Genomic DNA, 24,872 nt, shown 5'->3' with positions numbered 1-24,872 from the left:
GCTTGTGTGAAATTTGTGTGTTCAAATCTTGCTGTTGGTGGAAAGGTGTGAACCAGACAACTCAGACAAGACAAGAATCCATATAATACAGTTACTGCCTAAGTGAATCAAAGGGGAATTGATGGGGCTTGTTGCTATATAGTATCCAATTCCTATTTTTCATTGTTGCTACTGCAAAAATCTGGTTCTTTATCTCTGTTTTCCAGTAATAAAGTGTATCAATAAAACAAAATACATTTCCTTAAAGCTTTAACAAAATTAAAAAATATAAAAACAAAAAAAATGCATTTGCAATTTAGTTTTTTAGGAATTTTTTTTTTGTTGTTGTTTTAATTTTGTACTGGAAAACAAGGGCAGGATGATTAGGACAGGATATTAAATAGCATTTGGAATAGCCATGTTTTCCATTCTTAATATAGATAAACCTGCTAATCACCATATAATATGCCACTATATGCAAATATCACATCTGCTACTGTGTACTTGGCATAAATGAAGACATTAAGAGTCACATCAATGATAGTACATTCACTCTGTTTCTCTGTATACAAGCTGTGCAGAGATTCTGGAATAAATCAATAACACAAATACTGATGCAAACGATACTTGAGCTGCTGTGGGATTTATTTTCACAGTTAACAAGCAAACCTGATTACCATGAGATACACTGATCCAGATGATGTCCATTTTCCTCATTCAACCGCTGAATGATTGGGATGCACAATAACAATGTGGTATCAAAATATTGACTTATAGAGATTCTTTTATTAATTGGTAATGGTTAATATCGGATATATACTGATTTATATTTAATATATGCCTCTATTTTTACATTTAAATTCCCTTTTCCATTATCCACTGACACTTAAAAACACAAACAATTTAAGAACACCGCAATGTTAAATCTTTAGCATATTAATTTCTTTTATTTTGTTTGTTACATTTTAATATTGTGGTACCTTAAACCACTTAAAAATATTGATTTACATTTTTCTTTTATTTATAATTAATTATAAAAATACAAATGAATTTTGATGTCCAACATTCGTCCGTTGTCAGCCCAATTTGAATATCATGGGAGACCCGGATTTAAATTCACCTTATTCTCTCACTACTTCCATAGGTACTATGCCCATCAACTCACCTTTTTTTAATAAGGTCCAGGGCAGATCCCAGTAAGCCATCCCTCATTTTGTAGATTTTGGCTCCATAGCTGGAAAGGTCTGTTCCGTCCAGAAGGATTGCCGGGCAGCAGCTGGATGGGCCATCACCACTCTCCCTGCGGGGCGGGAAGGGGAGAACAGCTACATCTGTGGCCCCAGGGCCTGCTGGGCCCTTTGTCTCCTTGCCTCTTCCTGTAGCAGCTTGAGGGTGTAATGGAGAGCGAGCCACTGGGCCTGTGCAGATGGGTCCTCCTGGGACCTCTGCGGTGGAACTGGGCTCAGACATCTCCGCTTCGCAGTGGTTCGAATCCAGAGCTGTGTTGATGTCAATGTCTCTCCTTTCAGCACATTGCATTTCCTCTGTCTGTATTCTTTCCTCTCTATGCTTGTCGTTACTCTCCATTTCAGAGGACCTGTGGTTTTTAATGGCCTCCTTTTGTCTCATTCTCTTAAACTCCTCAAATGTAGGTATGTGCAAGCGGCCTATCGGGGGTCTTTTCCTCTCAGGGGTTGACTGGGTGGAGTTAGTGCAGATGGGATCTGCCGTATGAGCTTTACTCATGGTACTAGACTCCTGTCTAGAGTTCAGTGCCAAGTTAGGGGTGCTTCGTTGCCTTCGGAGCTGCAGCCGTCGGAGTGCTTCCTGTTTGATCTCCTCGGGACTGGTGATCCGACGGGCACTTAACTCCTGCTGTCCATTCCTGTGCAATGATGGCCGAACCGCTACATCCTGATCACATGGATACAGCGGAGAAGGTGCATTACCAAGCACAGGACGCAAGGGCTTGTGAGGCTCCATCACACGTGTGCTCTGGAGCCGCAGCTTGTCTCGAAGACCCTTCCGAGCATTTCCGTTCATGCTCCAGTCCTCAACCGCAGGTAAAAGCCATTGTGGGAAGAGCGGTATATCCTTCCTCACCACTCCTCGGCGGCCATAGATCGCCATGCCGTCATGGGAAGGCATTAAGCCGTAAACCTGTGGTTCCTGAGGAGGTCCGTCGTACCAGTGGCTGCTTGAAGTGCAGTGAAGTATTAACTCACTGTCCACAATTCTGTAAGGATATGCATTGGGATCTGACACGGCAGCCCAGTGCAGGTTTTCCAGGCTGCGGTAAAGCCGGGTGCCACCGGTGTTCACGCAGCCCTGTGTAAAGCGCATCGCCCCGTAGCCAGACTGGCCATCAGGCTGTTTAAGGGGATGCATACTGCTGGTGGAGCAGTAGACCCCCAGGTTGCTGAGCAGGCCATTGTTGTTGTTGCAGTGGCCCGGAGCTACATCCTGGGCTGGGAAGGGGGGCACGCCATGATGAGGGTAAGCAGACAGTGGGGAGCTGAGAACGGACAGGTCCATGCTGCAGCCTGCAGGAGAGCCTGCTGGGGAGTAATCACATTGTGGGGCTTTCACATCCGGCATGGCCACAGAAAACACTGCCATATTCCAGAAAGGCGCATTGGGATCACAGCCCTGCAGAAATGCACAGACAAGGCTTTGAAATAATGTCGGTAGAACAATTTTATATGTTTGAACATCAGTAATTCTAACAATATTTGGTAACACTTTAGTATAGGGAGTAGGGACCAATTCTCACTATTAACTATTTGCTTATTAACATGCCTACTATTAACATATTGGTTTTTCATTAATACTTGCAAAGCATTTATTCTGCTTGACCATATTCTAAATCCCTAATCCTATTAGTAAGCAGCAAATTAAGAGATTATTGAGGCAAAAGTCATAGTTAATGGTAAATAGCAAAGAATGGTTAATATTTAATGGTTAATAGTTAATGGTTAATAGCGAGATTTAGAACTTAAATAAAGTGTGACCCAACATTCTAATTAGAAAAATATACATTATTACTAGGGGTGTGATCCTATGTGTCTCACGAGGCGAGAAGGTGATGATATCCTCATGCAGACCTTTTAGATCTATTTTACATTACACTGGCCCTTTCAACAGTGGTATTATATAAGATATTATGTTCACATTAGGAAAGTGGCCGCATGAAAGGTGGGAAAATTACGCAGTGTAGTCTTTATCCAGTCATAAAAACAGAATTCACAATTTAACACGGAATGTCACGGGATTTGTCACATTTTGAATTAATTAATCAAAAGTATGTCATTACATTTAAATCAAATAAACATATGGACTAGTATCTGTAAATATAAAGCTGCAAAAGTTGATTTAAATATGAATCATGTATATTCAGCCGGTCTCTGTTAATGAAGGGCGCAGGCGAACAGTTTCATTTGCTACACACACACTGAAGCACGCGTGATGTATACTACTATACTACTAAATTTAAACAAACGTAATCTTTTATTTTAATCACACTAGATTTCTTACATGTTTAATTGTGGTAGTAAATCCCCTTTATTTGGCAAAAATATAAATTTTAAAAGATAAATGATGAAATTAATGTTTTATGCCTTCATTTAATAACCAGAAAAATGTAAATACACAACACAGAATTCCTGAGGGAAAAAAAAATCATAAGGCTACTTTAAGAAACGATAAAATTAATAAATTAAGTTGTTTTATGCATTCAAATAGTTAGACATGCTAAAACAGAATTTAGTAACAATAAAGAATCTGAATAATATCATAAAATTTCATAGGGCTCTAAACGTGATTTTTGTTAAATGCTTAATAAATTGATGTGAAAATGTATAAGTTTCATTATTTTAATTAATTAGACTTAACTACTAAAAAGGAGTTGAGAAAAATTTATACCGAAAAAAAAAAAACAATCCAGAAAAATTTCAACGAAAAAATAAAGGAATTTGGGAAAAAATAAAATGAAATATAGGGGGAAAAAATTGATTTCGTATCCCTCAGCCTTGCCACGTCCCCCAGTTTGGGAACCACTGCTTTATTTGTTTTAAATGAATACATTAATTGTGTTTATTATATATATATATATATATATATATATATATATATATATATATGGAAAAACTTGACTGACTGCATCACTTCCACTTTAAAAGGATATTGGTGTTGTTAATTTTTATTTATACTATTTATAATTTTGTGCAATTACTTGTCTGTCAGTTGAGTTTGTAACAAAACCTTTTGCAGTGTTTATACCTGCATAAAATGTATTAAAATAGATTTTTGCATTTTTGCAATAAAAAACAATTTTCCCTTATATATTTCATCATTGAGGGTTTCTTTAAAAAATTATAGTTTAGCATTTTGAAAGATGTTATTTAACTTTTCTTACACAGCATAAATGGGTCTTTATTTTTTTATAATTGACTGCTGTGATAAAAATATATATAAAAAACTAATTAAACTGGCATACAGTTTCTTCATGGTTTGGCCAAAAAATATATAAATAAATAAATAAATAAATAAATAATCAAAATATGTAAGAAATATATTCCACTAATAATCCTTGGGCATATGTAAGCAACTGAGGATTTTAAAATACCAGATAAAATCTAAAATTAACTCAGGCTCAAAATTAATCATGAGGATGTGCTTCGGAGGATTAGTGCAGATGATTCCGAGAATGCAAAATTACTTCCTTGAAACATTGACCGTATGTAACATTTGCTTGTTATGCTAATGGCTTGTATGTAAGGGATTCAGTTGCTCACTTGTATAAGCAGCAACCCCACAGACTGACTTCACTAACCCAATAAAAGTGCACTAAAATGGTGCAAAAATGAAATTCACCCACTACACTGTAAAATATACTGGGTTAAATATGGACAAACCCAGCATTTAGGTTGTTTTCAGCCCATGGTTGGGTTTTATCAGCCCATGATTTATATAATCAAATTCATATTCTAAAAATAGCTTGTTCTTTTTCACAAATCAAATGGTGGGGGGGTGGGAGAATGGAGGATTATGTCGGGAATTAAATACATTAAACCGAGAGGGAGGAAAATCAGAAGGGACAGTAATGAAGAGAGCCACAACACTCGCCCGGGGCTCTTATTCCACTAATCAGATGAGAACCGTGGATTAGCAAGGAGAGCGCTTCTCTTTCAGTAATTAGTACAAATTGCCTTGCTTTGGGCCGTATTAATATCCAGCCATAATCTACAACAGAAATCAGGGTCAAGCCAGGAGTTACAAAAGAACATGTCACAATAATTCCGGGCAGCAGAGTCAGGACAAATCCATCTAGATGAATATTCATCTTCTTCACATTGCCTGTCAGAGAACAACAATGGCGTTGCGATTAGATTGAAAAAGGCGGGAAACCAGCGATTTTAGGTGGGGGAAGCCCAGCACGTTCAGGTGTTCAATTAACGTTTGGAGCAATTTAATTAAAATGGAGCTATTGAAGCCCCTCTGGTATTATCAAGCTAATTTCAACGCTCCATTTAGGAGATAAGAAGATTGAAAGCCCCCTTGTTTTTTATGAATTGTACAGTGGAGCGCTCGAGAGGATTTATCTCGACTAGACTCACTGTCTCAATAGCTCTGCCAGTGTTTTCTTTCGCTTGCGCTTGAAAACTGCTGACGTGTGAATAAACAGTCAATTAACATAAGGAGCTTGTTTAATGAGCATGTGGCACAGGATCAGCTCACGCCGGGCCCACTATGTCCTCTCTGTGTGTGACAGACAGGCAGATGCTCCGTTTCCTATTTGAGCACAATTATTACAGACTCAAGAAAGCCAGAGCAGACAGTCCTTAACTGAGGCAAGAGCTTCATATCAAGCCAAAATACTAGAGATTCAATGACACTCAAACTTGAGGATTCATGGCAAACTAATCAGGTTCCCTGATTGATTTTACATTATGTACTTTATATATCTGGACTATATGGCTATACTTATATCTGCAGGTCCCTGCTAGAAATTGTGTATGTGCAATGTTGGTCTTTTGTTGTGTAAGTCATAAAACTTACCCCATTTTATTCAACTCTGTGCGTGCACCTTTACTCGGCTTGCTTTAGGCTCTCGTTCACAGGCTCTGAGCCAACAGAATCTCTTTTGGTTTGGATTAGAGGTAGACAAACCATCCACAACGCCAGACTGCTGAGACCTCAAGCACAGGCAGCTACAAAAGAAGAGAAAAACATCAATACAGATGTCCAAAAATACTACAAATCAATTTCTGGAACAAACAAAGATCCTGTAGTATTTCTAAGGATTTTGTCTTTCTGTTTTCTCTGAGAAAAAATGCACTCGCTTTGACTGAGGAAATTTTGTTAAGAAGATATACACTGAATAAAACATTCATCATTGGGGTTTCCTCTTTATACACACACACACACAAAAAAATATTTAAAAAAGAAATTATATAGAGATTATTAAAAATATTATAAAAACGTAATAATTTTCTAGCCTTCTAAGAAAGGTCTAAATATTTTCGTGAAGAAATCAATTATAATAACAATAAAAATGATAGTTTATAATATTTATAAACGAATATTAATGCAACAAACTCAAAATATTCCAAATTGCTTGTACTTCGACCTCCTGTGATTTGAGACTTGTTGGCTTTCCAGTTTTATCTCCCCTCGCCTCAATATCAGCCGGAGACCTTCTGGAAATAGTTCCAGTTGTGATAGTTGCATGTCAGGGAATGTAGTTTCAGTGATTTCTCATTACTGAGGAAGACACAGCTCGACCTCCACCAGGACGGAGTCAGGCTTCAGTCAATAAACACGTTCAGTTTCTATTCTCTTTTACTCCATCATACTAATCGCAAGAGCCCTTGGTGTTTGACGAATGTCTGTCAGTATGTGGTCCAGCTGCTCACTAACACGTCTCAGAGTAACAAAACACTGAGGATTACAGCGAACAGCCAAATAAGAAGAGGCACCTTTAGAGTTGTCCTTGTCTTATGCATGCACAAACATGATTTATACAAGTATGATTTATAACTAAATGACTCTTATGAGCGGTTCTTTTAATGAATTGTTCAAATTCTTCTCTGAATAAACTCACTAATAGATAGATGAAAGCCAACACACAAATACACACTAAACACCTTTGTATAAAGAAGTGGCAATGCCTCATTATCACCTCATTTTGTCAATTCCACCCAGTTCAATCCCTTGATAAGGAAAAAAAACTAAAGAACTGTATCCACATCTATTCACTGCAGGTGCTTCTTACACTTCCTACACCTGCAAATGTGGAGTTTGAATTATTTTCCACTGAGCCGCTGCTGTAGTAAGGCTGCACATTGATCTATGAAGCCGGCTCCATAGGGAATCAAAGACTAAAAGGTCATATATTGATCATATCTGCAGGTTTGTGTGATAGCACAGCAGGGGTTTTTCTAGGTTTAGGGAGGAGAAAGACATGCAGCTCAGATGGAGATTCACAGTATGATTATTCTGCAGAAGACTGGCCGTTGAGATTGATCTATTTCATCTGAGGTCACAATGGCCACAGTGGCAGATATCAACCTATTTCTAAACACTGGATTTGTGCTTCCACGAAAAGGATTTCCAAGCTGCTTCCAGGAGAAATTTCAGTGAAAGAGGGGGTCATATAAGTATACAGGTTAAATCTGCATTTTTGAGATGAATATACAGTAAGCTTTAGTTGAAATGGAGATGGTTTACGCCACCGGATGTGCCCGGATTAGTACCTGTTAGCGATTTTGCCTAATCCATCTGATCCTGTGGAAAGCTGATATGCGGGAAAGCTCAGGAAGCTCCAATAGCTATTGATCATTAGCTGCTTATCTCCAGTATCTTGCAGTAAGTCGACTAAAGGCTATATTTACAGTCACATTATCCATATTAGGATTTATGTTGTAAATCCTAAATGTGAATGAACTTGTAATGTATGATTTATAGGGATGTGATGATTGATACAAATATGCGATGATTCAAATCGGTTGAGATGTTAAATAAATCGAGATACAGTTGGGGTGTGAGTTGAATGTGTCTTTAGAAAAGTCTATCTGGACTTTTAATCTTGCTTCTATGATGTATATTTATGTAGCAGCACTGCTTTGTTTACAGTGGCAACCAAGGAAACACTATATTGCTGCTGTTCCATAAGCGCCACCTGCTGTCAGAGAATGATATTTCATTTCTCATTCTGGTTTTGCTGTCAATTTTAAAAAATATAGTTTAATTTAGATAGAAAACTGTTCATGCTGCATGCTTGGATTGTGATTGAAATACAGTGGTTGCTTCTAATTTTAAATGAAAGAGCAAAGGCAAATTCTTAGTTTTGTTTATATAAAGATATCTCTTTAATTTAAATGATGTATTTATTGTATTGATTTGTGGTTTGTTATATTATAATTTCACAAAGAATTGTGCATCATTTTGTCCAAGCAATAATAAACGGACACCTTTCCATTTATACTATAATTTTTAATCTTATTATGTTAAAAAAAAAAATAATAATAATAATAATTGTGGTATGGTAAAAAATAAAAAGGTATCATGAAATCAGTATAGTGAATCATATCATGAGTTGAGTGACACACATTATACATACATTTTTGAACACAGAATCTTAAATTTTATATAATTCTTTTTAATGTTTTATTTTTTATTATTATTTTTTTTTTGAACGCAGGATGCTTGAATACTATTCTTTGTCAATTTATTTAGCTAGTGGAATGGCATTAATACACTTAAGTGTCTTTTGAGCCCAAACACCTTTCTGGTCACTCTAAAGCCTGAATGATGCTTCATAGCATTGTTCTATCTTCTCTATCTGAGACGGGTGAAGTAGTCACAGGTGATGTAGTTACAGTAGAAGTGAGTGCTGTATAATCAGAAGCAGAACCGAAGATCTTCTCTATTACCTGTCAGCAGAGCACCGCACTCATTCTGACAAGAACAGCCGAGACAGAGCTGGGTTACGGCTCTTCAAAGTAAGAAGAGACGGCATCAAAACACGTTAGAGTGAGGCTCAGGAGAGGTGAAGACTCAAGTACCAGCATTTCTCAGTTAATTATGCTTCAACTCTGCCATGACAAAATATACTGTCTACCACATCTGCAATATCTGAGCTATATAAAAAGCAATAGTTTGTTACATACAGTAATCACACGTATGCAGGGTGCCCAAGGTGAATACCGTAAATCATGCAGATAAAAAAGGAAAAAAAAAAACTTGACAGTTATATTATAGAGGGTTTGTCTTTTCCTGTAGCTCAAGATTGTTTAGTGAATATTTTATGCTTGCGTAGTGTTAACTGAGCCCATGAATAATGCATTTGGTAGATTGTTAGTTTTTCCATAAACACATTAGTGTACATACTATTCTTAAATGAGCTGCTCTTTGGTAATAATGATTGCAGGCTTGACATGCTAGTAACTGGTTCATATTATAAAGCTGTACTGAAGTCATTGCCATCAGTAATTGGTGCACAGAGATGTCATGATCTTGCTTGTAAATCATTATATATCTGGCCAACTATAGACATTGTCTCAAATAACTAGCACAGATCATGTCATTCTAGCCAGCAACAACACAAAGGCCATTTACAGAGCTTGCATTTCCAAGAGAAGCACACATCAATATGGCAATGGATCAATGTCTGCCGGTCATCTCGTTGGTGGATGTGTTTAATTAATGACCAAGCTGCCACATGCAATATCATTATTGCATGGTTTCATCCTGTAAATTGAAATATGATAGAAATCATATTAATTGAAGTGCCACTTAACCCAATTCATCAGTAAATTCGCTTCCTAAGCTTTAAATGCTTCATATGAGGGCAAATATGCTTATCATACAAATATCCCCATTCTAATAAGATAAGGCCACTGCTTACATAATTCATAATGAGCCACAGACCAGGATAAGGATCCTCTTTCATGATGCATTGACGCTTTGTGTGATGTAACCCTGCCGTTTGTTGATTTTTGCCTTGAGAAGCAGAGGGAAATGAAGCAAGATGATAACTGTCTTTCAGACTGATGAATCAATGCTCTGCAGCTCCTCACAAGGAACCCCCCCCCCCTCTTCCTGATATAGATAAGTCACATGAACATGATACCGCAGCTCTGAAAGATAAAGTCTGTAGTTATGGATAAAGTGTCAACAGTAGTCGGTACTGCCTTTAGAAACTGTGTGTGTCAGTCAGGGAGAAACAATTATCTATTGCTGAGAAATCGTGCAAACTGGATGAGTATTGGAAACATGGTTTACTGTATATCAGAGTGTGATACATAAACTCCTTTGATGAAGAAAAACTTTTTCATCAAAAAAAAGGTTTTTATTTCAGTAACAAAAATTACAATGAATTCTGGATTTAGTATAATTTAAATAACATAATGCATGAATATGGTTATCAATTACTATAACTGATGTTAAAGGTATAAAGTTGACATCAAATGTGTCTTCAAAAAATGAATGTTTTTCATTTGAATAAAAATACAGTAAAAAAAATTAATATTGTGAAATATAAAATAACTGTTTTCTATTCAAATATATTTTAAATTGTAATTTAATCATGTGGTTTCAAATCTGAATTTTCAGCAGTCATTACTCCAGGGTAACACTTTAGAATAAGGTTCCATTAGTTAATGTTAGTTAACTACTTTCGTTAACATGAACTAAGCAAGAACAATCCTTCTACAGCATTTATAAGTCTTAGTTAATGTTAATTTCAACATTTACTAATGCATTATTTAAATCAAAAGTTGTGCTTGTTAACATTAGTTAATGCACTGTGAATTACCATGAACTAACAATGAATAACTATATTTTCATTAACTAACATTAACGAAGATGAATAAATACAGTAATAAATGTATTATTCATTGTTTGTTTGTTCATTAATACATTAACTAACATTAACTAATGGAACCTTATTCTAAAGTGTTACCCTCCAGTCTTTAGTGTCACAATACTTCAAAAAAATCTTTCTAATATGCTGATCTGAAGCTCAAGAAACATTTTAGTAAACTCGTAGAGATGGTTTTTAAAAGCAGATAGACTATTGGTTGTCGTGTAGTCAGCCAAGGGCTCTTCATCTTCATTACTCCTAAGTGCGACTCTTGTTTGTGTTTTCATTGGATAATGCCACCAGAATCTCTGGCAACAGTAACAATAACAAAACCAACCTACGAACCTGCCGACTTCACACTTATTAACCTCCTGAGGGAAGGAGAGAGTGCTATGGATCCAGTGTGAAATACTGTGAAGATAACAAGAGAAAACTGTGCCAAGGACAGAGAGGGATGGGATAGGACAGGACAGGACAGGACAGGAAGGAGTGATTGATAGGTGAGAGCAGAAAGCCTGATAAAAGGTTTAGGTGTGGAGAGGAGACACAAGCGATGAGAGATGAGTGGTTGAGCAAACATGAGAGAGAGGTGGAGAGACAGAGAATACTGCTGTAAGAAGCAGATGGCCCTTTAGCAGAGAGAGACAGAGATATGGGCTAAACAGAAAATGATAATATCATGGAATCACTGAAAGCTCTCATTTCTCTCACTGCTGTCTGCACTACACTGTCCTGGACATCACAACTTTTACCTTATTCATTTTACCTTGAGAAAATAGAAATGAAAAGCCAAGAACACAACACTACAAGAGCATTAAACTTCATTGAAATATTTGGTCACACTTTATTTTAAAGGGTTAGTTCACCCAAAAATGAAAATAAGCCTGTTTGTTACTCATCCTCAAAGCGTCCTAGGTGTTTGTGACTTTCTCCTTTCAGACAAATTCAATCGGAGTTATAATAACAACTTTTTTGGTCCCTCCAAGCCTTTCAATGGATGGGGGTAGACAGGTGTTGGTTGTCAACAGATCAGAAGACGTGAAATAAAGTGTGCGCATCTGTAATAAAACATCCCTCACACTGCTCCGGGGGGTGAATAAAATCCATTCATTTTTGTAAGATGGATATCCATATTTCAAACGAAATAAAGACTTTTTTCTCACTTCCACTGACTGTCGTACGCAGAAGATGTTCAGGCAGATGATGTAGGACGTATGTGTTGTGTGTGCGCCTCTGAGAAATGCAGGAGCAAAGGGAACAAAGTTTCCTTACTTTAGCAAAGGAAAACCAGTCTTCTCTTGGCCTATATCAAAATCTTCTCACATTTTTCTTTACAAAAACCCATGGATTCACTACAGGAGGCCTTTTTATTCACCCCTGGAGTCATGTGAGGGATGTTTTATTGCGTATGCGTGCACTGTATTTGTTGACAACCAACACCTGCTTACCCCCATTGAAAGGCTTGGAGGGACCAGGACAAATTTGTATATAATTCCAATTGGATTTGTCTGAGAGAATAAAGTCACATACACCTAGGATGCTTTGAGGGTTAGTAAAACACAAGCTAATTGTCATTTCAGGTTCAGTTCTTGCTATTAACAAATTTACATTTGTATACTACCTTTCAAAGATTTTGGAGTCAATAGGTTTTTATTTTTTATTTTTTCTTCAGTCTTCAGATCCAATAAATTATTCTTATATGCTGATTTGGTGTTCAAGAAACATTTATCATTATTATCAGTGTTCAAAACAGTGGTGCTGCCATATGTTTTTATTTACTCTAAGAACAGCGTTTAAAAAATATATAAATATTTTATAAGATTAACATGGCTGTAAACAGAGCAACCATGCACTGCCCAGTCAATACAGCAATCTAAACTACATCATGGGCTTTGGGATTAAATAGATGATAGATATTAACAGCATCATGCTCCTCCTCCAGTAGAGCAAGACTGCTGGATGTCCTCAAGAGCTCCCTGTGGCTGTTATATTTCAACAGCTCCAAACAAACCCTAATAACCATCCATTGGGAGAACATCATAAGACCCACACAACTCTGTCCTAAGGCTCCCTTCCACACAAACACACACTCACACACACATCAGCTCCTTTGTAGTTCTTTGTGAATGAAGAAGGGATCAAAGCAGAGGATCTCTACGCGAAGGCGCCCCTACCTCCGTCAGAACCACTTGGCCGGTAATGGGATTTCATCGGGGGGTGATGAGGTGAGAGTATGATAGGACAGATGGGGGGAGGAACACAAGAGGGGCAGCAATTGATCAGGTGACATCTCCACTTACTGTACGCTGATATACCTTTCACAGGAAAATGTCCGATCCATCTGGGTAAGATGCACACTGGGTACATTCATCTCCATTTCAAAGTGGAACCATTTGAATGAGACCGCAGCCCACAGTTCCAGCAACAGGATACAAGAACTTTCAACAAAAGCCTCCATTAAGAAAACCCAGCATGGAATAAAAAAAATGTAGTGATGATATTAATGAGTTCTCAATCAAAACCACAATGTAAACCTCATATCAGATTTTTCAACCTATAATGAGATCGTTGCAAATGAAATCCTGTTTTACTGCCGTTCCCTTGAGCTATTCAGTATAATTATTCCAAACATTCATCACGCATGAACAACGGCAGTTCAATGCCAATGCCCCACATACTTTGCAACATAACTGTCTCCTCCTGCTGATAACAAAACCATATTCTGGCAGCTCACATACCAGACCGATGCTTAGTGATCTGCAGTGACATAAATGTGAACCTTGCCTCAAACTATTTAGGTCCAGATAGTCTGAGGCAAATTATGTCCTATAGAACAAGACAATGATTGAAACAGATTCATTTTTATTGGATATTTCTCTCAAAAATAAACCTTCTGTCATTATTTATGTATGCTTATTCTTCATCTGAATTGTCAGAAAAAAGTTAAAATTTTAACTTTAGGACCAACAGCTTGTCACTGAGTCAGTATCATCACATGTACTTATAGTGTACTTGCAGTGTATTTATATAAGAAAGATCTGGTAATACAAGGTAATTAAAGGTACATGGGGTAGGGTTAGGTTTAGGGGTAGGTTCAGGGTTAGTACCAAGTTATTGTAATTACTATAATAAATACAAGAGGAACAGGACTGTAAAATAAAGTGCTACCGTAGTATTATAGTAGTATTATTTTAGAGTAGTATTATGTGCACCCTTAAAGTACTAATATGAACCTTTAGGGGTACTGACCTCCATCTGATAGTCACTTTACAATCCCATGAGGCCATGGGATATGAGTTATGTTTGGCAGTGAAGTGAAGCAACCGACACTGGTGCCAACATAACAAATGTAGCACTTCTGGATTAGTTTTATACTACACACAATCCTACTATACAGAACATCATTTCTGAACAGTTGTGAGGTAATTACTTATTGCAAAGAACTGTTGTACACCTAAAACATTTTTTGCACAAATGTAGACTTTCTTCCATAAAATACAAAAAGGAAAATGTCACAGAATGCCCAAGTTGCTCTTTTCCATACAATGACAGTGGATGGTAATCAGACAGCTAAGGTCACTGCCATAAACAACTTATTTTGAGTAAATGAGGACAGTTTTATTTTATTTCTTTAAATGACACGCCTACTTCAGGAAAAAGATCATCAGATTCCCACTCAAGCGTTCTGCTCTACAGAGATGATGTTATCCTCTGATGAATACTTTGCAAACCTGCAGGTGTCACATCAATTTATTTTCCAATTTCCTGTCTGCTGAGATACCCTCTCTCTTTCTATCTCTCTACTGTCCGACTAGATGAAATATTGAGGGCTTTTTCTGCAGAGCAGCAAACTGGCCCTATTTTACCCCATGTGCACCAGACACTGAGGCGATCGTCTTGAACATCCGGCTCAAGTTCTGTAGTGCTCTGTGGCCCCACAACAACACACAATAAATCAATGAAGCATTTCATTAGAGCAGACGGCTACCTCTTCAGCGAGCCGGTGCCCTGTGTATTGTAAAGGTGCACAGCGGCAGACCAGGTCAGACTGAAAGCTAGAACGCCGGTGTTGTCACAACCAAACAGCCTGACCCCTTACTCCCTTCATCACGACGACCCGTCAAGAGGTCAGTGAGGCATGACAACCACACAACAGAAGGATCGTGTGACAGCGCAGCCAGTATAAATGTATTCAGCACTTCTCTCCCTCCCTCCAGAGGTCTATCCTCCGCTTCAGATCTGTCCAATGTCAGGAGCAGAACTATGCAAATGATATTCACAGTGTTCCCTTGTACTGTTCACCGATGGCTGCTCTGCATATTCCAAACTGGAAATTTCCTCAGGTGGGATTTCACTCAAAACCCAATCCATACATAATAAATAAACTGCATATTTTAGTTTTTATTAAACAACTAATAAGAAAAAGATGCAATCTAGTGTATCCACTGATCTAAATTATTTCCTGGCAGAAAACAAATGTTCATTAATTTCTCCACAAATCATCCCATTCAACAGGCACAACATAAGAGCTTTTTAGAGCATAAGCCAGTGGCAAAATGATTATATTACAAGTGAAAATCCTCCCCAATCTCCTTCTAAAGTTCCATACCTCTTTCTCGTGCAGAAACATCAGGAAGGGGACGAGAAGGCAGAGCGTGTCAGCAGAATCAGCAGTGCGCACGCAGCAGTCTATTCCACTCTGATGTGATAGCAGCATGTGAGCTGCTTTAGCTCTCTCAGCTATTGTTACAGCCGCCAGCTCCGCACTGAGCATGCTCCAAACACCCATCCACTCACCGTTGGCATGGGAACCACTCAAGCACAGACCTCACTAAAAAGGACCTCCCTGATATTCACTCTCTCGTTCTCCCACCTGTCCTCTTGAGGGGGTTTTCCTCGTATTTGTGTCTGTAACCCTGTGAACCAAAGCAAAGCTTTACAGATGAGAATAAATTGATGTAAAACATCCACTCATGAAGTTAACGGAGCTAAATAAGGCAGTTGTAACTGTAGCTCTGACATCAGTTTCTCAGACATTGTCTTCTGTCTTCAGTTTAATACAATTAAATTCAGTTTAATTTAAATTGATTGAAAAAATGATTTGACAAAAGGAATGTCCAAAAACCAATTAGTGAATTAGCAAGGTTAACAAGTTTGTTTAGGTGTTAATGTTATGTTTATCTATTGTTAAATAGATGTATAAAAATCATATATCTATAATCTTTATATTTAATAAAATAATAAAATAAATAACAATAAACTGGATAAGACACATTTAAAAATAATATATATATATATATATATATATATATATATATATATATATATATATATATATATATATATATATATATAACTATATTAAATAAAAATAAAATAAATAAATTTAAAACTACCTAGTTTTTTATTTGTATTATTTTATAATACAAATGTCTATAAATATTTATCTAGAAAATAAATAAATTCAAATCTAAATCTATAAAGCTAGTCTGAAAAATAAATAATTATCCAAAAAATGAATACAAGTTTTATTTAAATTAGCAATATTATAATATAATTATAATAATAGTTGTATTAAAATATACCATATATATTTAATTTAAAAGTTCTGAATTTAAATAATTTAAATAAATACATACATGAATGTGAAATAATAAATAAATACCTATTTAAAAATAAATTATATAAATCTAAATAAATAAGTTACTTTATCTGGGGTTTTAATTATTAAATAAATAAAGTAAATATTTTAAAATCTAAATAATTCAGTTCCAGTAATCTCTACTGGAACGCAGTGCAGGATTGTTCTGTATTCCCATGAGAGGGCTTTCAAAGCATATTGGCTGTGCTGTGTAATTACAGTATGTTGCGTGGGGTTGTCATGACTGGGGCATATGGAGAGAACTAATCCTCCGTGTTACTGCACATGCTTCTTAGCTCCTCCAGCCTTCAGAGCGCTGAACAGACATCAGCTGAGCCTGTCAAGCCCCGTCAGTCTGCTGTAACCCTGAAACTGGATCTCTGGGGCTCAGGGCTGCAGCTGGTTAAGGAAGGGATTTCCTCTTTGCCTCTGTCATACCTCAGTGATGTATTGGGATCAAGAGCAGGAGGTCGGCGACCGATGCATTACCAGCATTTAATATCGAGCAACCTGGAGACACTAAAATTTACACTTTTAACACTTTTAACAGTTTTTTTTTTTATGATATGTATCTGTTTAGCACTTTAATAGCTAACCGCACTTGTGGTGGGATCAAAATAAAATTCCAGGTCCCTGTGGTTCAGTTGGGTATGGTTTAATACACTACAGCCAGTAAAGCTTCATCCATTAGCTTGAATGCTTCTCCAGAGGGCTGGATTTACAGTATATAGTCTATTTATGAGCAGTAACACAGTGAAATAACAGACACTATATGGTCAGTGAAACATATCATCTGATTCACATTGAAACACTACAAAAATTTTGTATAGTTTCAATTACATACACAGACATCATTTTTGGGGGGGATATTTAGCAGCAGGTCTACACTATTCTTAAAAGTACCATGAATACATCCTAATTTTTTTATTGATTAAATTTTTTACATTTTATTAAAAATTATTACAAATATTCGGTTCAAAATTAATATATTATATATTAAACATACATAATAATTCATATTTTATGATGGAATTCTTTGTCTGGAACAAGAGTAAAACAACAACAAATCCATATAAAATATAATATGGATTACTGTAAATTCTAAACACTAGATTAGCTTTAGCAAGTCAAATGAGTTGGACATTGTATGAAGTAGACTTTGTAACAAACGAAAATATTTATTTATTTAACAATAATTACTGATCGCAAGAATGAATGGTACTAGTGTATCTATAAAAAATTTTTTTAACTTTCCCATGACCTACCAAGGTTCAAAGTTTTACTGTGACCACACAGTTTTAATACAAATCGACCCATTGAACACAAAAGTGCCTTCAGTTGAAGAAACATCAATTCAGAGTGCAGTGACTAAAGCATTTTTAAACTGACAAATGCACAAAATGGATCCAGATCTTGAATACACAGTGGTAGTTGGTGTGTCTGGGAGAAGGGAAGCATTAAAGTGATTGATGGGCCTCTGGGCTCAAAGAGAGAGAGAGTCTCAAGCTGGTGGCCATGACACTCAAGAAACAGAGCGGCCACAGAGCAGCGGCCGTCACTCTGCCCAAAGACTCGCTATTCCTAATTTATGAGGGCTCTACCAAGCCTCAATAATTCATACACCCAGCTCCACACAGTGATCACTGGAGCACAGACTGCCTTTCACACAGGACCAAAAAAAAAAGAATTAATAAATAAACACCATTCTCTTTCAACAAGATTTGCCTCTCCATTATGAAATTCTTTATTTCGGCAGCAGTGAGACTATATTTGGTACTCTGACGCAGAAATTGCAGCAAGACCAAAAAGCTGAAACGGCATTCACAAAACGGTCAAACTAAGCAAACAGCTGCTAATATATAAGGGGTTACTGCAAAAATCTGATATCTGATGCATAATGATTCAAAACCAAGTTAAAAAAAATGATTCACTGATGAAACGGTTGGTTAAACCTACAGAACTGTAACTATTTGTTATCCTTTTACTGTGATAATAAAAAAAACACCACAATGAGTTCACTGAGAATGCACTGACACATTATGCTATAGTGGCTAAAAACTAGACCTAACTGAACTGAATATTCGTGTAGGATGTCATTAAAATGTATTAGTTTAGCTCTAGGGCTCAATATTCTATATTTGGCACCATTATGGTAGACAATATTGGTGGACGGATGAGAGACGATCAATTGTACCCTGAGAAAAGGGCTCACAATACACGCTGACACAAATAAAGGGAGAGGGCAGCTGGGTTTAACACACTGACACACATACTGATGGTGCATGAGCATCTCTATCAACTCTATAAGCTGAGCAAAGAAACTGATGTGATATGCATATATAATGTGCCAGATGTGGGTCAGTGTGCATGCGGTACATTGCTCATATAGATGCATATGTTTAATGTGCCGTACTGAAGTGGTGGCTGGTGCTGGCATCACTTCCTGTGCTACTCTGAGCCTAGGAAACAGCATGGGAACTGTCCCACATTCCTCAGACGAGTCACGACTGGGGATGCAAACATGTACAGCAGGAATGTATTGTCATTCGTGCATGGGACAATGTCAGTGAGACTACAAGGTATTGATTCCTCCTCTTTCAATGAAGCTGCTATGTACAAATGACATATGGTTTCGTGTGTGAATGGAAAGTTTAGTCCATTAATGGGCCAGACAATCTAAAGACATGTCAATGGTTATATAACCATAACCAACCCACATTCTTACAGGCAGGATCTGAATGATCGCTCTCTCTGTGGGTTAATGGGTCTCTTATTAAGTGCCCTACACAATGAGAAGAAAAAATTATCATTAAAGGCATTGTTCACCCAAAAATTTTAATTCTGTCATTAATTACTCACCCTCATCTTGTTCCAAACCCGTAAGGACTTCGTTCATCTTCAGAGCACAAATTAGAATATTTTTGAGGAAATCTGAGAGCTTTCTGACCTAATAAGATTCAGAAATAGGGTTGCAAAAAGGTGCAAAATTTCCAGAAACATTTCCAGGATTGTTTTGGAATCTTTCAGGGATTTCTGGAAAGTTTCCAGAAATGTACCAGAAACTTTTCACCCCTTTGCAACCCTAGTCACCAAACCGTAAAACGAAAATAATTACTTTATTTAACAATGAAGAAAAAGCCTGAAGAAATTGTTGAAAAAAGTTATTTTTGTTTTCTTGGCACACAAAAATAATTCTCATAGCTTCATAAAAATACGGTTGAACCACTGATGTCACATGGACTATTTTAACGATGTCCTTACTATGTTTCTGGGGCTTGACTGTGGTAGTATCCTTGCTGTCTATAGAGGGTTGGAAAACCCATGGATTTAATAAAAAAAATCTCAATTTGTGTTCTGAAGATGAGCAAAGGTCTTACGGGTTTGGAACACCATTAAGGTGAGTAATTAATGACAGAATTTTTGTTTTTGGACTATCCCTTTAATTCCAAAGATGGACATCTATCAGTCTAGGTGTCTTCTAATGATACCATAAATTCATATTTGCCCACAAGATCATACCATACAATGTTTCCCTTCAAAACACAGCTTTGTAACCTTACATTAGCTTTACATACTCAGGGTTAGGAGGTCTGGACAAGCCCTCAAAGAACTTTCATTTTGAAAGTTTGATGTGGCCTCATCATTGAAATGATGCACAATAACCACAGAGTACCAAAACATAAATAAATAAAAAGTAATCTGCACATTCCACTAAATTTCATTTACTATATTTTTCTTTTTTACATTTTAAGTGTATACCTTAAACAATCAATTAGAATTAGCCTTTTATGCTCTACACACAATATCCGTTTTCAGTCCATACAAAACATCACTGCACATTAATTTTGCACAGCATAAACAGTGTTTTGCCCTTCTAATATATGGTTGCTTGTCCTCCACGGCAGTGTACAATGAGGTAAACTCATTTGCAATGTTGTTTATTATGGTGCCCAGGGAAGTAACATTGTATAATATAATAATTTCTTAATTCAAAATAAAATATTGATGAATCCATCTCTGATAATCCCAGGTTGCTATGGTCACGCAGGTTTGTTTACGCATTAAACTCATGACCACGAGAAATGGATGTCATTCCCTCAACATAACATCTCGAGGCCACAACAGTAGGATGTCGTTACCTCAACAAAATTATCTTGTGGCCACGACATAATATCACATAATATGTCGTGGCAAATACAAAATTATGTGAACCGAACATGTCCCATCCCGGGCACCATAGTTTATTCACATTGCAGTTTGCACAGAACAAAATTGTTTTAATAAGATTGCATAGTTTAAAATCTGTAGATGTTAAGTCTTGATATCAAAGTCCCTTTAAAACCTTTTATATGATTGCCTTGCTTGGGGTAAGAGAGTCAAGTTCTTCAATAGCAATTTAATGTCTTATATCATCTGTATACAATTGCCGTTTGTAAATGGTTTCAACCAGCCTCAGGAAGTGAGTGGTATCAGGAAATGGCCCATATTTGGTCAAAAGGGTACATATTAATTGATTAAATTGAATGAATAGAGCGCTGATTCTAAGTCAACTTTATGTAAAACAGAAGGAAGAGCTAAACTCCTGATGGCATCAGTATTTACACAACAAAAGGGGTCTTATCAAGCCCTTTCAGCAGACATCAAGCACGGTACTATTGTAATGCAGAATATTCAATGCATTTGATGCTGAACGCTATGCAGATGAGCCCCGGTAACAGCCAGGGATGATATTGCGATCAACAATGTGGCCATTTCATCTCTGAAAATTTAGGGTTTTTTCACCAGCCTTGATGTAGACCGAATATTATGCTTCACACTGAATGAATCAGTAACCCCTTGATGGCCTGTAGTTCGTCAAAACAACTATGAAAAAAACAGTCCTCCAGTCATTCAGAAAAATCCAAGTGATAATGTAAAACAAGGAGCCAAAAAAGCACTGCATGTCTACTGCATTGATGCCTCCGCTGATATAGTAAACTCTTTATTACCACATGATACAGAATATGAAAGGGTCTATTGTAGATACTGCTAAAGCTATAGGGAAAGGGACTGACTTCATTATATTGTATTTTAGACACAAATAAGTATATAAATGAAAACTGTTCATTTAATCCGGGCCCCTGCCGTTTCCTAAATTTGTTTTTCTGGCTAGAGAGGGAGAACATGATTATTTCAGTCATGCCTTTTGCTTTGGAAACAAACCTGTTTTTATCAAGGAGCATGATTGCACAGATCTGCTGATTCAGCTGAACTACAATACCTACTTAAACATTAGACTGTTAATATGAAAGTGTTCAAATGAAAATGACTCCTGCTGTACTACAGAAGGGGAATATGCTGCATTTGGGCTCTCATATGTTCACTCATAATTGAATATCATGAGATTTACTTGCTGGTTTGGTGTAGTCAAAAAATGGGGGGGGGGGGGGCATAAATGAAAAATCAGCATGAAATGAAAATTCACCTTATCGGTTTTCTAAATGCATATTGCTGATTATATTTAACAGTTCATCGGTCTTTGTTAAATTATTTTTTTAACTGACCTTTGATTTTTTTTCATATAAAATCATCTTACAGTGAAACAACTGAATTATCTTATGTAATGTAAGCAGTAATTCTCCAATCATGTAGTCCTCTTACACCCTGACACTACAAGATTAAATTCATCTGTCTTCATTTCTGAATGTAACAACAGATGCATTGAACCAAGTCCCCACCCTACATTTTTTTCTGTCACTACTCCGTTTCATTGCAACTTTAAGCTATGCATCAGCAATGTACAGTAAAAACAGGAGGCCTTTGAACGTTGAGTGCTCATGTTATCATTTTAGAAAATAACATATTCTACACACAGCGGTTCTGCAGACACTTCAATAAGATAATGCATTTTAATAAACACTCAACAGTGAATAAAGCCTATTACAACCTTTCTGACATTGTGCACATTTCTAACAACCCAACACATATTGGTCCTTTCTACTGACAAGGTGACCTAGACTTTATTTAAGAACAAAACAATACATACACAGCAGGGAGGACATTCATCATGAGACGTGTTATATCAGAGCTATATAAGCTGAACAAGAGCTGTGTCAAATGTAGCTGCATATGCATATATACACATATCTCGCCCTCTTTAGTCATCATGCTGTGGTAATTTATTCATTCTAAAATCAACATCATAATATGATAATGTAATGTGTTGTTCTAGTTTTCGGATTTTTCTCTCTCAAAATAAATGTAGCATGCCTTGTATCATGGGCAAGGCCAGACTGATATGATGATGTTCTTGTGGTAGACCTTCCAAAGAACATTCACACTTGACTAGGCAAAACAAACAGTAGCTATATAACGTCATTTGCATCTTAGCTAAGTTCAATTATGGAACATTAAGAGTTTGTTTAAATAAAACACATTTAAAGTAGGTGACATACTACATGTAATCTGCAGGAGATAAGCAAATGTGCTGCGAGTGACTCATACTGAGCAGTTCTGAGCTCATCTGTCCTTGCAGCTCTCCTGTCAAGTCTCCAGCTAGTGACCATGATGCATGTCAAGGTCATTTACTGTGTTTTTAGTTTATCTTATCTATAGCTAAATACAATTTTGATGTATAGTAGTCTACACAACACTGAAATAGGCACTAGATTTCATTTCACTTTAGATCTTATTTATCTCACTACCTTCGTTTGGAGAAGTTGATTTTTTTTTTAATGCCACGATGCATTATGCACATGACCAAATCATCTTTTTAACCTTGCTTAATTGTAGCAACGTCTGTGACAAATATATATATATATATATATATATTTTTTTTTTTTTTTTTTTTCTTTTTGCATCACTACTAAACTGCAAAAGTTTGAGGCAAAAAACAGCTGTCGGCTCTCATTAAATTTGCAACTTTATTTGTCCAGTAAGCAACTGAGGAAAGAACAGCAATCCTGTAATGCCTCCCCTGATGACCATTACTTAGATAATGCAGTCTGTGTGCACAGGAGTCCTGATCTCAGCCAATCATTTAATGGAGAACAATCATCCTCTCTCCACCATTTCTGAGTCCACCATGTCTGTGTGCAACATATGCCAATGCCACTTTATTCTAATAGTTTTCTTTCATTACGAGTTAGGAATTTCTTGAGATTGCATGACCTCTAAGGTGCAAGATCAATGTTATGATGATTACATGATAAAAAGATTTTCAATGTGGTTTTAATCTTTAGAATATATTTTTAAAATAATATGTTGTGCAGTTAAAGGTATAATGTCCATTTTCATATATATATATATATATATATATATATATATATCTATATCTATATATATATATATATATATATATATATATATATATATATATATATATATATATATATGTCATTGGGATCAAATGCAGAACGTCTAATCTAAGAATGTCAGCTGGTCTCCATCTGTTATGGACAAATAATGGCAAATTTCCAGTCATCTTCACCCCATAATTGGTCTTAAGAGTGAAGACAGTCACCCAGCAACCTGCTAATTCCCTCCAATCACATGCGTCTGCTATTGTCTGTCTATTGACTTTTAATGATCATATGTAGAGATATGAATTAAGTATTCAGAGATCCTGCACTTCTTTATTTGCTTATGAATGACATCCAAAAATAAAGCTGTTGCTTTAATTAGGGTATCCTCCTTTGAAGAAATAAAAGCCGAAGCTTAGACTCAGAGAATTGGAGTAAACTGAAAGACGCTTGCAGGATGGAAAACCTCGCTCACAAATAATAAATGAAAACTCGACAGTCCATTCATTTAGTCTGCGCTGTTAATGAACTAAACGCCGTGAATCACATTCATCACAACCGACTCATTCAAATCTAGATACAGGTCCAATGACTGTTTGGTAGATGCTCATACTTACAGTCACTCGTTTCCTAGAGATGACGGCGTGACGGTTTCATCCAAACACGATTCTGCCGGTTACAGGCGGGACACACGTGATGTTTGTGAATGAACCGGCTGGCGACGACCCCCGAGAAAGCTGCCTACGACCCCCCGTAATCTGTCTGTGTGAATGGAAATCAGAGTATAGTGTTTTTTCAAAGTACGTAAATGGCATAAAATTGCACGTTTGTGCTACTCTATAGTCAAAATGTGAAATTATTCCGCTGATATGGAAGTATAATTTGTTTAATACGATGTAAAATAATTATTAATTTTATTATTAATTTATTATATGTTAAATTACCAGCTTTGAACATACCTTAAATATATATTTCTGGACTTAAACTACGGCGCAATATTTTTTGTGTTGCTGCTAGTGCTACTGAAAAGCGACTAGAATTTGTTATTAAAAAAGTTCCATTTTCTTAAAGAGCACTAGAGGGCCCCCGTGGGTTGGGGTTAAAAAAT

The 24,872-nt window shown here is 36.6% G+C and overlaps 1 protein-coding gene across 4 annotated transcripts in view; it reads right to left on the bottom strand.

The window, feature by feature from the left end:
• si:dkey-91i10.2 (uncharacterized protein LOC555224 homolog) overlaps positions 1–24,863 on the bottom strand; it is a 33,850-nt gene extending 8,987 nt beyond the window's left edge. For 2 of the 4 annotated variants that reach the window (XM_052566106.1, XM_052566109.1), the window contains exons 1-4: positions 24,724–24,863; positions 24,382–24,526; positions 6,037–6,188; positions 1,145–2,628 (exon numbers count right to left, since the gene is read on the bottom strand). In XM_052566106.1, coding sequence (XP_052422066.1) covers positions 1,145–2,598 — 1,454 coding nt within the window. In that variant the 5' untranslated portion in view covers positions 2,599–2,628; positions 6,037–6,188; positions 24,382–24,526; positions 24,724–24,863. Of the gene's footprint in view, positions 1–1,144; positions 2,629–6,036; positions 6,189–15,452; positions 15,729–24,381; positions 24,550–24,723 lie in introns of those variants that run through there. The other 2 variants (XM_052566107.1, XM_052566108.1) reach the window with 2 other exon arrangements.
• Positions 24,864–24,872: the final 9 nt, after the last annotated feature.

This window comes from Carassius gibelio, chromosome B9 (assembly GCF_023724105.1).
Source record: "Carassius gibelio isolate Cgi1373 ecotype wild population from Czech Republic chromosome B9, carGib1.2-hapl.c, whole genome shotgun sequence".
In the NCBI taxonomy this organism is placed as follows: Eukaryota; Metazoa; Chordata; class Actinopteri; order Cypriniformes; family Cyprinidae; genus Carassius; species Carassius gibelio.
Note: the sequence above shows the minus strand (reverse complement) of the source record. Positions and strands in the feature narration are given on the sequence as shown.